General features: G+C 44.9%; 1 protein-coding gene across 3 annotated transcripts in view; it reads right to left on the bottom strand.

Annotated features, from left to right (window-relative positions):
* ALDH18A1 (aldehyde dehydrogenase 18 family member A1) overlaps nucleotides 1-12,473 on the bottom strand; it is a 51,208-nt gene that overhangs the window by 3,356 nt on the left and 35,379 nt on the right. For all 3 annotated transcript variants that reach the window (XM_055254392.2, XM_055254423.2, XM_055254439.2), the window contains 6 exons: nucleotides 12,112-12,332; nucleotides 7,222-7,359; nucleotides 4,717-4,912; nucleotides 4,493-4,614; nucleotides 1,992-2,178; nucleotides 926-1,021 (listed from right to left, as the gene is read on the bottom strand). In XM_055254392.2, coding sequence (XP_055110367.2) covers nucleotides 926-1,021; nucleotides 1,992-2,178; nucleotides 4,493-4,614; nucleotides 4,717-4,912; nucleotides 7,222-7,359; nucleotides 12,112-12,332 — 960 coding nt within the window. The remainder of the gene's footprint in view (nucleotides 1-925; nucleotides 1,022-1,991; nucleotides 2,179-4,492; nucleotides 4,615-4,716; nucleotides 4,913-7,221; nucleotides 7,360-12,111; nucleotides 12,333-12,473) is intronic.

The following is a 12,473-nucleotide window of genomic DNA, read 5'->3' as shown; positions in this document are numbered from 1 at the left end:
CAGAAGTGTCCTTCAGAAGCTTTTTATTTCAAAGTCTGCTACAGAAGGTAACCTTGTACTTCTGGCTGGCCTGTTTGTTTTGATGCTGGTACTTAGGCCCACAGCACCTTCTTTTGTCCTACCATTGTGGGGTTTCCTATCTCTGAGGCAACCTGGCTGTGCCACTTTGATGAAATAAGTCTGTAAAAGGAGTACTCTCAAGGGACGCAGCATGTACCTCTGGCGCAGCCTGTGCAAAAAGGCAGGCTGTGGTCTGCCTACGCTGTAGCGGGAGAACCGAGGCTTTGGACTTGCACAAGTTTGGGTCTGAATGCCAGCTGTGGGACTTTGGGCAAGTTACTACACTTTTCTGAATCTCATTCTCCCTCTAAGAAAAATGAATACAAGTACCTGCCTTCTTAGCATGTGAAATGCTTAGAAGATAGGTCTTCTACCAACTCATGGGAGGTTTCATTAATTATTCTCCCTGATAATCCTACCTTGCCAGAAGTCTGTCTCTTTTTTTTTTTTTTTTGAGATGGTGTCTCACTCTGTCCTCCAGGCTGGAGTGCAGTGGTGTAATCTCGGGCTCACCGCAACCTCTGCCTCCCAGGTTCAAGCAATTCTCCTGCCTCAGCCTCCTGAGTAGCTGGGATTACAGGTATCCGCCACCACACCTGGCTAATTTTTTGTATTTTTAGTAGAGACAGGGTTTCACCATGTTGGCCACGCTGCTCTCGAACTCCTGACCTCAGGTGATCCACCCACCTCGGCCTCCCAAAGTGCTGGGATTACAGGTGTGAGCCACCGCACCCAGCCTGTCTCTCTCTTATCTTGACCAAGCATGTGACAGTCAAGGGGAGGTGTCTTCCCCACCTCAACATACCCCTGGACCCCACAGTGCTTCACAAGGAACTTCTTTCTTCCCAACCAGAGTCTTTCTTACCCAGTCCAAAGCGGTAACCATCAGAAAAGCGAGTGCTGGCATTCCAGAACACACAGGCACTGTCTACATGCTGCAGGAAGAACTCCGCTGTGTTTTCTGCAGGGTAAAGAAAGAGAAACCAAGTTAGGATGATACCCAGAGAACATCTCCGTTTCCAGCCATTCACTGGTGACAGATCAGGGCAGGGTCTGGGTCCCCACTGGGGCCTCCCCATGTGTTCTCACATATTAAATATTCAGGCTTGTGAAAAATCTCATCAGGAAGAAGACAAGTTAGTTTCATCAATCATAGTGTTGTGGAAAGACTAGGCTGGAATCCAGATCTCCCATGCAGGTGACCTGCCTAAACTTCCTACTTAAGGGCTCCAGAGCCAGACTGCATAGGCCTGAACTCCAGCTGTACACCTGCTAGCTTTGTGACCTTCTGCAGGTGTATAAAACTCTCTGTGTCTGGGTCAAAAGGGACTTACAACATTACCTAGCTGATAGGGTTGTAGAGAGGATGAAACACCTGGGGAGTACTCATCCTAGTGCCTAGCACACAGTTAGTGCTTGGTAAATGTTGGCTGTTAATATGGGCGGTACTGCTCTGGTGCCCAATTAGCTGACTGTAAATTCCTTGAGGGGGCCCTACTGGCATCCTCCACCATTGAGGCTCCAGTATCTGACACCCAGGAGTGTCCCTGCATACATATTTGTGGAATAAATGAATGAATGCGCAGAGTTGGTTCTGCCCTTAATCTCCTGGGCCTTGGTTTCCTCAGCTGTAAAATGGGTTTATTTTAACTACCTTGTAAGATTTGTTGCATGCATTAAATGATAACGCCTCTGACAGGGTTAGTCATCTTCAAAGCAGAGCTAATCATCCCTGCCCCTCCTCCTCCGGCTGTGACAACATAATAAAGTGAAGTGAAAGCACTCATCAAAGTACCAAATGCAACCACTACTAAATATTACCATAAGTCTACTCAAATGATGTTTTTCTGCAGCCCAAGATGGGCTAAGAGGAGCAGGATCAGAAAGCAGCAAAGGCAGACACTGTATGTGGGAAGCATCTGGACACTGACCATTCTCTGTGACGATGACATCCGTGTGGGAGCTGCCATACTTGTGGATGTGGTCAATGGCATCCTGAACGTTGTCCACTACTTCAATGCATAATTCCAGGTCTCCATACTCAGTTCGGAGTGACTTCACTTCGGAGGGGCTGAAGGTCAGATAGGAGGCAAATTTGGGGCCTGCGTGAATTTTTACCTGGAATAGAGGAAGTCCAGGGGCAACAACATAAAAACAACTGAAATAAGCAAGTTCTAGGATAGAACAGAAAGGTGAGCCTGTAAAACCACAGCCCAAAGTGGCTCTTGTGGCCTCGACAACTGAACTAGTCCTACTTTCCTCCCTCCAGCATGATCTGACTGGCCACTTGCCCATTGCTGGCAATGGGCCTCAAGACAGTTGGAACAGGGATTGAAGCAGGAAGCCTTTGAATGTTAAGGATGTGCAAGGTGGGCTGGGCGCGGTGGCTCACACCTGCAATCCCAGCACTTTGGGAGGCTGAGACGGGTGGATAACTTGAGGTCAGGAGTTCAAAACCAACCTGGCCAACATGGTGAAACCCCGTCTTTACTAAAAAAAATTAGCAGGGCGTGGTGGCAGGTGCCTGTAATCTCAGCTACTTGGGAGGCTGAGGCAGGAGAATTGCTTCAACCTGGGAGGCAGAGGTTGCAATGAGCCGATATCGTGCCACTGCACTCCAGCCTGGGTGACTGAGCAAGACGCCGTCTCAAAAAAAAAAAAAAAAAAAGAATAAAAAAGAATGTGCAAGACGTTTAGTGGGTTATCAACATAAGGCCTTGACTTCTGGCATTTTACTAAAATGAATACTTGATAATAAAGATCCCAGTCCCTGCATATGGTACCTAGGCACTGGACTCGTGTGGAAAAAGGGAGGTGCCACATATACATTCCTAATCCCTGTACCCTGGCGAAATCCCAAGTTTGCTTTAGAGGTAAGCAGTACTTGGTCAGGTTCTTTCAGCACCTCAAACTGTGGCTACTCGTTTGATTTCCAACTGTGTCAGTCTGGCCCCACTTCTAGGTTCAGCTCAGCCCCAGGCTCTGGCTCTAATCCTGCTGCTGGTTAGAGGAATTTAAGGATTCTGAGGTTGGTCACTGAGGATCCCAATCACAAGATGGATCCCACTTAAGCCTTGTTCTCTGAGACATCCCCAGGACAGGGTTCATGCCTTGACTTTTTGGGATCAAGCTTTTGCCTTGGCTCAAGTTATAAGTGGTGTCTGCCTTATCCTCATGATTCCCGAGGCCCTGCCATTGTTTCCTATCTGGGATCTCACTTCCTCCGTGTTCCTCAGGGACTGGAACCCCATCCCTGTGCAAGTCATCCTTCTAGCTTTACTTTCTGCCATCCAAAAGTGCTGCATGAAGTACACACAGTGACTCATTTTGATTTGGAATTTCAAGGCCATCCTCATTTTAATGACTGAGGATACCACTGGTGTGTTCAAATTAGGTCTGGGGTGGGGTTTAGTCCTGGCTAAACGAGAGCTTTCCTCCTGTCTAATCCAGTTCACTGTGGTGCTTGGCAAACACAGGTGCCCAATCAACAGGCTTCCTTACCAAAGTAAAGTAAGGCTCCCGAACATGAATGACCATGTGATCTAACTTCCTTGTAATCCAGGGAGTACAGTTTCATTTTCAAAACAATTCTTTTCAGTTCTCACTGGGACCATGCCACATTTATAAGCTAACGGGAGCCTTCCTTTCCAGTCATAGGATGGAAGTGAAGAGACACATGTTCAGAGTCAAAGCAACCAAGGCCAACAAGCACCTTCTCTACTGCCATGCTGGTTTATATAATTCTGAAAGTGTACTGTGACATCAGAAATTAAAGCTTAAAATGCATCCATGCAGAGAGTTTAACAGATTGTCCATTTTTGCCTTGAGGGCATCTATTATATTTTCTTGCAGGCATGAATTTAGGACACAGCACAACTTTATATTTGAAACTTACTGGCTTTTGGTTTGTTTACAACCTTAACAACATAGTAAAAACATAATCCAGGGAGACATTCTACAAATTACTGAATCCCAAATATCACTGCATTAAGTACACTAATATTGGTAACCAAAGACACTGGGGGCAGGCAGTGAATGTACATAAGTTTTTGGTTTGAAACATTTCTGCACCATCTTTTCAAATCAAATCCAAAAGATAACATATGCTTGGGAACACCTTGACATGTGAATAAAAGGTTGCCAGAAACAATTCAGTCAGCATAGTGCCATGTGGTCTGTCTTACCTTTAAACCCTCTTTAGCACACAACACATTCCACTTTGTAATAAAGCTATTTGTGTATTGGTTTGGTTCGACTACTAGAGGGCAGGGGTTGTGTTTTACTCACCTCTGTACTTAGCATGGAACTTTGTACACAGGAGATATTAAAAAATATTCTTTCTTAAACTGCCTTATATGGTATGGCTGTGCCTGGTCTAATTCCACAGGCTTCTAAGACAGGAAGTAATGTACTAGTCCTGTGGAACTCTTACCTGTTCCACTCTCAGCATATCAATGATCTGGTCAAATAATGGTGTCCTGAGCAGATCCCGGTGGATTAGCAAAGTCTCCAAAGCATTACAGGCAGCTGGATATTCACATTTAGAGTCTCTGACTGAAAGAAGATGAGCAAAGAATTGTTTCCATTGACATGATCCAGAGCTGCAGAGAATGTAATATTTCCCCCTTGTAAAAGAGGAGACCCCATCCAGCTCACCTAGCCTGGTGACCTTATCAACACTGGCCTCGGAATCCACATACATGTGACAGATCCCTTCGCTGTGCCCCATCACTGGAATCCCCTTAGCAGCTTTCTGGATGTCTCTGACCAGCTGGGAAGAGCCACGTGGAATGATCAGATCTATCATTTTGTCTAGGCGGCAAAGATCTTCAACTTCTTCTCTGGTATTCACCTTTAGAAGGAAAGAAGAAAAAGATAAAGATGACATCTGACCACACAAAATATAAAAACAGCAGCTTCCCTTTTACAGATAAACATCTGTACACTCTGAGAACTAAGTGAGACACTGTGAAAACTTATTCTAAAAACAAAATTAAGTTCCCGATCATGGGAATCAAAAAGTTGTTCAGCAAATGCTTATCAAACACTATATATTCCGGGCTGTGCTCCACATCACATATCACACAGGACACAGTGCATGCTGTCAAAGAGCTCAGCGTCGAGTAGGGAAGGCAGCACTAGGGTACTGCTAGCCATAATATAGGGCAGGCAATTTTTAAAATGCCAGAAGCAGCACAAAGGGGTATCTATGGAGGTTAAATGCAGTACACTACTCCAGGCCATGAAGATCACAAAAGGGAGTGGCTTCTCTGTTGGTTTTCTATTTACAGCATTGAGGAAATGTTGGGTTGGTCTTGCTAGGGAGTCATGGTTCTCATGACTTCTGATGGCAACTTCTACCCTGGGATGTGAATTGGAATGACTTAAAGAGCCTGTGTGAGGATACTGAGATTATGGGCATTTTGTTTCCTCTTGACTTTTAATTTTTCTCCATATGGTCATATTACTTTTATAATAAATATATATGTGTACCAGAATGTTCACAGCAACTTTATTCCACATAGCCCAAGACTGGAAACAACCTAAATATTCATCAACAGAAGAAAAGATGAACTGTAGTATATGCAGGTAAATGGAACACTACCCGGCAATTAAATGAGAAAACTACTGCTACATGCAGCAATGGGAATGAATGCCACAGACGTAACGAACAAATGACAGGCAACATAAACGTGTGTTTTGTTTGATCTCATTTATATAAATTTCAAGAATAGGCAAAAGGCTGGGCATGGTGGCACATTCCCAGCACTTTGGGAGGCTGAGGCAGGCAGATTGCCTGAGCTCAGGAGTTCGAGACCAGCCTGGGCAACATGTCTCTACAAAAAAATAAAAAACAAAAAACCCACAAAAGTTAGCCAGGTCTGGAGGCACACACCTGTAGTCTCAACTACTAGGAAAGCTGAGGTGGGTGGACTGCTTGAGCCTGGGAGGCTGAGGCTGCAGTGAGCCGACAGCCGAGATTGTGCCACTGCATTCCAGTCTGGGCAACAGAGCAAGACCATGTCTCAAAAAAAAAAAAAAGGCAAAAGTAATTTAATGTGACAGAAGACAAAAAAGTAGTTTGTGGGGAAGGGGACTATATATTGACTGGGAAGGGCACAAGGGGGCCCTCCAGGATGTTGCACTGTTCTATATCTTGATACGGCTGGTGGTTATAGATGTGTGTGTGTGAACAGTCACAGAGTTGTTCACAGGATCTGTATACTTTACTGTATGTATGTTACATATCAATAGGAAGAAAAGGAGGGAGGGCACCTGTGTAAGCTAGGAAGTGGTGGGGCTGGGATTTGAATCCCTAAAATCTGCGCTCTTTCCAACCACTATGTTGGCATAAGAAAAAAACCAGATTCTGGTCATTGAGTGTGTGATGAGCAGGTTTGTAGACATTCTCCCAGTAGCCAACAGAATCCTGCAATGTTGGAGCAAATGAGCCAAAAAAAAAAGGATCTGGAGTCAGCATAGGTCCAAATCTAAACTCTATCACACACCATGTGACTCGTGGGGAATTACTTTACCTCTGAATCTGTTTTTTCCCAATGTAGAAAATGAGTCTAATAATTAATGATATTTTCCTTATGGGACTGTTGTGACAATCAAATGAGTTAACGGATAAAATGAGCCTTGCACATAGTAGGTACTCAACAAGTAGTAGCTATTATTATCAAACTTCATTTGACAGTTGAGGAGAATGAGAAATGGCCAGTTAAAGTAATGACCTTAATAATAATAGTGATAACAGCATGATCTCATACTCAACACACTGCTTGACAGTTTATGACAAACTTTCGTAAAGTTTCTCATCTGACTTACCCTAGATCACTCTGCCAATGACAGGAACCCAGGTCTCACACTCTAGGTCTGGTACTCCTGCTGCCTTGTGACCCAAAGAATGAAGGTCTAATTGACATTCTTGTAAATAAATAGTGCCAAGACGCAGCTATAAGGGAGGGGCCTTCCTAAGCCACTGAGGACCCATCTGGCTTTGCAGAATGGCCTAGTCTGTAGGCTCACAGGCCTGCTGGAGTGTCAAATCAGCTTGTAATGGTGTCTTGGCTCTATGTGGCCTAAGTTTTGCTTTAAATTCCCAAACACCTGATCTGGCCCCTCTGGGCCTGACTTGGTGCATTTCCAGGGACCTACCAGCTGCACGGCCTCCTTGACTCCATGGATTGAGAGAGCCTCCTGGGTCAGAAGGTGGAGAATCCGGTTGCTGTGTGCAGCCTCCTTCCCTCCTTTGAGTAACAAGCCGTTACCACTTGCGATAGCCAAAGCTGCCACCTGCAGATCAAAGGGAGAGCAGTGGATCAAAGGAGACAAACAGTAATAGCAACAGTGATGTTAGCATTCACAAGCACTCCTTCTGAGCTAAGCACTGTGTTCATCATTTTATAAGGCCTATGCTGTTTCATCTTCACAACACTGCAGTGAATTAAGTGCCTGTTTTATCCCCTACTTTACAGATAAGGGCATTGAAGTCCAGAGAGGTTGATGACTCCCCAGAGTCACACAGCTTATAAATAACAGGGCTGGGAGCCAGACTGAGGTGGTTTGACTCCAGAACAAACCACTGGATTTTAGCAACTAAACTATATGGCTCCCTTAGCACCATTAGCAAAGAGAACTGAGTTGGCCAGGTGCAGTGGCTCATGCCTGTAATCTCGGCAATTTGGGAGGCCGACGTGGGTGGATCACCTGAGGTCAGAAGTTCGATACCAGCCTGATCAACATGGTGAAACCCCATCTCTACTATAAATACAAAAATTAGCCAGGCATGGTGGCAGGTGCCTGTAGTCCCAGCTACTCAGGAGGCTGAGGCAGGAGACTTTCTTGAGCCTGGGAGGCGGAGGTCGCAGTGAGCCAAGATTGCACCACTTCACTCCAGCCTGGGCAAAAGAGTGAGACTCCGTCTCAAACAAACAAACAAACAAACAAATAAAGCAAAGAGAACTGAGTTAAGTGGCCAGGGCCACATGGCACCCCCCACCGTGGAGAACAGGGTCTTCAGCCACCTCTGTAAGTAAGGAAGCACTTGCTTCATCTGATCAGGCTGAGGCTGGGCAGCTCCTCTGGCCACATTCTACTCTGGCCTTGGAATTGTTCTGAGAGCTCTAAGTGCTTGGTGCTAAGAACCTGGAGAAGACCAGAGCTCCTGTCAGCCCCTGGGCAGCTGTGGTAGAGACTGCTGAGAACAGAGTCTTTTTCCCACATGCCTGTCTGGGGAGGAAAATGCCTGTCTGGGGAGGAAAGCGTAAACCATCCAGGAGGAGAGCTAGTTGCCTTGTTAGAGCAAAGAGTGAGTGACACTGACCTGATCATCCTACCTCTTATGAAAGTTAAGTAAACTTTCTCCAGACATAAACACACAGAATATTGCACACAATTTTTAGGATTCATGGATTCTGTGAATCCATCCAGGGCTGAGTCCAGATGAGGAGCCTTAGCTGTAGTCAGCTAATGAGGTATCAGCTCCTTGTGAGGTATTAGCTGGTATGGATGAGTGGTAGCAAAGAAAGTTCATGGATACAGTCCACAGAGAGACTTAGGCCCATTTCTATTAGCAGAGATGAGTTTGGCAGTCATCACCGGGGCATTTGTGCAAGACAGGTATGTGGCCAGAGAGGTAGTGTGTCAGCATCAGCCAGGGACTGAGGATAGGCTTCAGTGGTATGGGAGTCCCTTGGTGAACACACTGGTTTTAGGGGATGTCAGAGAGTACCCTTCACAGAGCATTCCAGATTCCATCCACAGTCACCTATGTCTTATAGTAAAGAGGTGCTAGTTTTTTGTTTTTAAAATAGAATTTCCCTTTGAGACTTTGGGGCTAGTGCAAAGGAAGAGCTGGTATCCTACAGGACAGTCCAGTGGGGGAAATGCTCCCAGAATCCTGGGAGGCAGTTTAGGGTAATAAAGTGGGGCCACTCTCTAATGACACCTTGTGTTTCCCAGCATGGCTGCTTGGCGAGAACTTTAACGCATGCTTTCTCAACCGGAGGCTGTGATATGTCAACTTGCTTAAAGAGGGTTGCATTCTTTTCTCTTTTTTGAGATGGAATCTTGCCCTGTTGCCAGGCTGGAATGCAGTGGCGCGATCTTGACTCACTGCAACCTCTGCCTCCTGGGTTCAAGCGATTCTCCTGTCTCAGCCTCCTGAGTAGCTGGGACTACAGGTCCCACCATGCCCAGCTAATTTTTGTATTTTTTAGTAGAGACAAGGTTTCACCATGTTGGCCAGGATGGTCTCAATCTCTTGACCTCGTGATCCACCTGCTTCAGCCTCCCAAAGTGCTGGGATTACAGGCGTGAGCCACCGTGCCCGGCCGAGGGTTGCATTCTAATTTTCATTAACTACTGAAAGTTCTTTTTCCTAACAGATGTACCTATAGGAAGCCATCAGTGACACTGACAATAAAGGGGTCCTTTTCACATGGGCCAAGCCAGTTATTCATGAATGACAGCAGCAGGCTAACAGAGACCCGTGGTCAGAGAACAAAGTGAACCACAGGCTAAGATATTTGGAAATTTGCTCCTGCACTGTGGTATGGTAGGTTGATTTGGGCTCCAGTCCCAGCTGCACCTTACAAGTGTGACAGGAATATTACCTTCTATGAGGTTCAGTTTCTCCAGCTCTAAAATGGACATATGAACAACTACTTTAGAATACTGGAGGAATCAAGAATGTATATTACCTCAAGAACAACCTGAGAATAAAGTCTCAAAAATTATCTTTTTTTTGGTTAAAAGACATTCACACACACACAACTGTCTTTGGGAAATCTATCTCCAGTATTGAAAATATATTCTTCAGGATACAAAATCAATGCACAAAAATCACAAGGATTCCTATACACCAATAACAGACAAACAGCCAAATCATGAGTGAACTCCCATTCACAATTGCTACAAAGAGAATAAAATACCTAGGAATCCAACTTACAAGGAATGTGAAGGACCTCTTCAAGGAGAACTACAAACCACTGCTCCACGAAATAAAAGAAGACACAAACAAATGGAAGAACATTCCATGCTCATGGATAGGAAGAATCAATATCATGAAAATGGCCATACTGCCCAAGGTAATTTACAGATTCAATGCCATCCCCATCAAGCTACCAATGACCTTCTTCACAGAATTGGAAAAAACTACTTTAAAGTTCATACATAACCAAAAAAGAGCCCGCATTGCCAAGACAATCCTAAGCCAAAAGAACAAAGCTGAAGGCATCACGCTACCTGACTTCAAACTACACTATGAGGCTACAGTAACCAAAACAGCATGGTACTGGTACCAAAACAGAGAGACAGACCAATGGAACAGAACAGAGGCCTCAGAAATAACACCACACATCTACAACCATCTGATCTTTGACAAACCTGACAAAAACAAGAAATGGGGAAAGGATTCCCTAGTTAATAAATGGTGCTGGGAAAACTGGCTAGCCGTATGTAGAAAGCTGAAACTGGATCCCTTCCTTACACCTTATACAAAAATTAATTCAAGATGGATTAAAGACTTAAATGTTAGACCTAAAACCATAAAAACCCTAGAAGAAAACCTAGGCAATACCATTTGGGACATAGGCATGGGCAAGGACTTCATGACTAAAACACCAAAAGCAATGACAACAAAAGCCAAAATAGACAAATGGGATATAAATAAACTAAAGAGCTTCTGCACGGCAAAAGAAACTACCATGAGAGTGAACAGGCAACCTACAGAATGGGAGAAATTTTTGCAATCTACCCATTTAACAAAGGGCTAATATCCAGAATCTATAAAGAACTTAAATTTACAAGAAAAAAACAACCTCATCAAAAAGTGGGCAAAAGATATGAAGAGATGCTTCTCAAAAGAAGACATTTATGCAGCCAACAGACACATGAAAAAATGCTCATCATCACTGGTCATCAGAGAAATGCAAATCAAAACCACAATGAGATACCATCTCATGCCTGTTAGAATGACATTCATGGCCAGGCGTGGTAGCTCACGCTTGTAATCCCAGCACTTTGGGAGGCCGAGGCAGGTGGATCACGAGGTCAGGAGATCGAGACCATGGTGAAACCCTGTCTCTACTAAAAATACAAAAAATTAGCTGGGCGTGGTGGCGGGCGCCTGTAGTCCCAGCTACTTGGAGAGGCTGAGGCAGGAGAATGGCGTGAACCCGGGAGGCGGAGCTTGCAGTGAGCCGAGATTGCGCCACTGCACTCCAGCCTGGGTGACAGAGCAAGACTCCGTCTCAGAAAAAAAAAAAAAAAAAAAAGAATGACATTCATTAAAAAGTAAGGAAACAAGATGCTGGAGAGGATGTGGAGAAATAGGAATGCTTTTATACTGTTGGGGGGAGTGTAAACTAGTTCAACCATTGTGGAAGACAGTGTGGTGATTCTTCAAAGATCTAGAACTAGAAATACCATTTGACCCAGCAATCCATTACTGGGTATATACCCAAAGGATGATAAATCATGCTACTGTAAAGACACATGCACACGTATGTTTACTGCGGCACTATTCACAATAGCAAAGACTTGGAACCAACCCAAATGTCCATCAATGATAGACTGGATTAAGAAAATGTGGCACATATACACCATGGAATACTATGCAGCCAAAAAAAGGATGGGTTCATGTCTTTTGCAGGGACATGGATGAAGCTGGAAACCATCATTCTCAGCAAACTCTCACAAGGACAGAAAACCAAACAACACATGTTCTCACTCATAGGTGGGAACTGAACAATGAGAACACTTGGACACAGGGTGGGGAACATCACACACCGGGGCCTGTTGGTGGGTGGGTGACTGGGGGAGGGATAGCATTAGGAGAAATAACTAATGTAAATGACGAATTAATGGGTGCAGCAAACCAATATGGCACATGTATACCTACATAATAAACCTGCATGTTGTGCACATGTACCCTAGAACTTAAAGTAGAATAAAGTAAAAAAGAAGAAGAAAATATATTCTTCCTCCAATATCTGCACCAGCCCCCAATGGCAGGGTATTTATTCACCCAGGGTATATACACACCTGGGGTAGACAGTCAGGACGAGATTCAAAGATCACCAGCAGAACTCCAATTGGGACAGTCACTTGTTCCAGTTCCAGGTTTTTGGCGATTCGGGTGCGGCGCAAAACACGTCCCACGCTGTCCTGCGAGGAGGCTGCAATCTGTCGTAGACCGATGGCCAGGCTGTTCAATTTGGATGTGGAGAGGCTTAAACGTTTCAGCAGAGGAGCTGCAAGTCTCCCTGAAAAGCCATTAAGAGGATATGATGAAGTAGCAGACCTGGCAGGCTACAGCTACCAACTGATGTGTCTTTTTTTCTTTTGAGACTGGGTCTCACTCTGACGCCCAGGCTGGAGTGCAGTGGCATGATCTAGGCCCAATG

Source organism: Symphalangus syndactylus, chromosome 2 (genome assembly GCF_028878055.3).
Source record: "Symphalangus syndactylus isolate Jambi chromosome 2, NHGRI_mSymSyn1-v2.1_pri, whole genome shotgun sequence".
Lineage (NCBI taxonomy): Eukaryota > Metazoa > Chordata > Mammalia > Primates > Hylobatidae > Symphalangus > Symphalangus syndactylus.
This window is presented reverse-complemented; position numbering and strand designations above follow the sequence as displayed.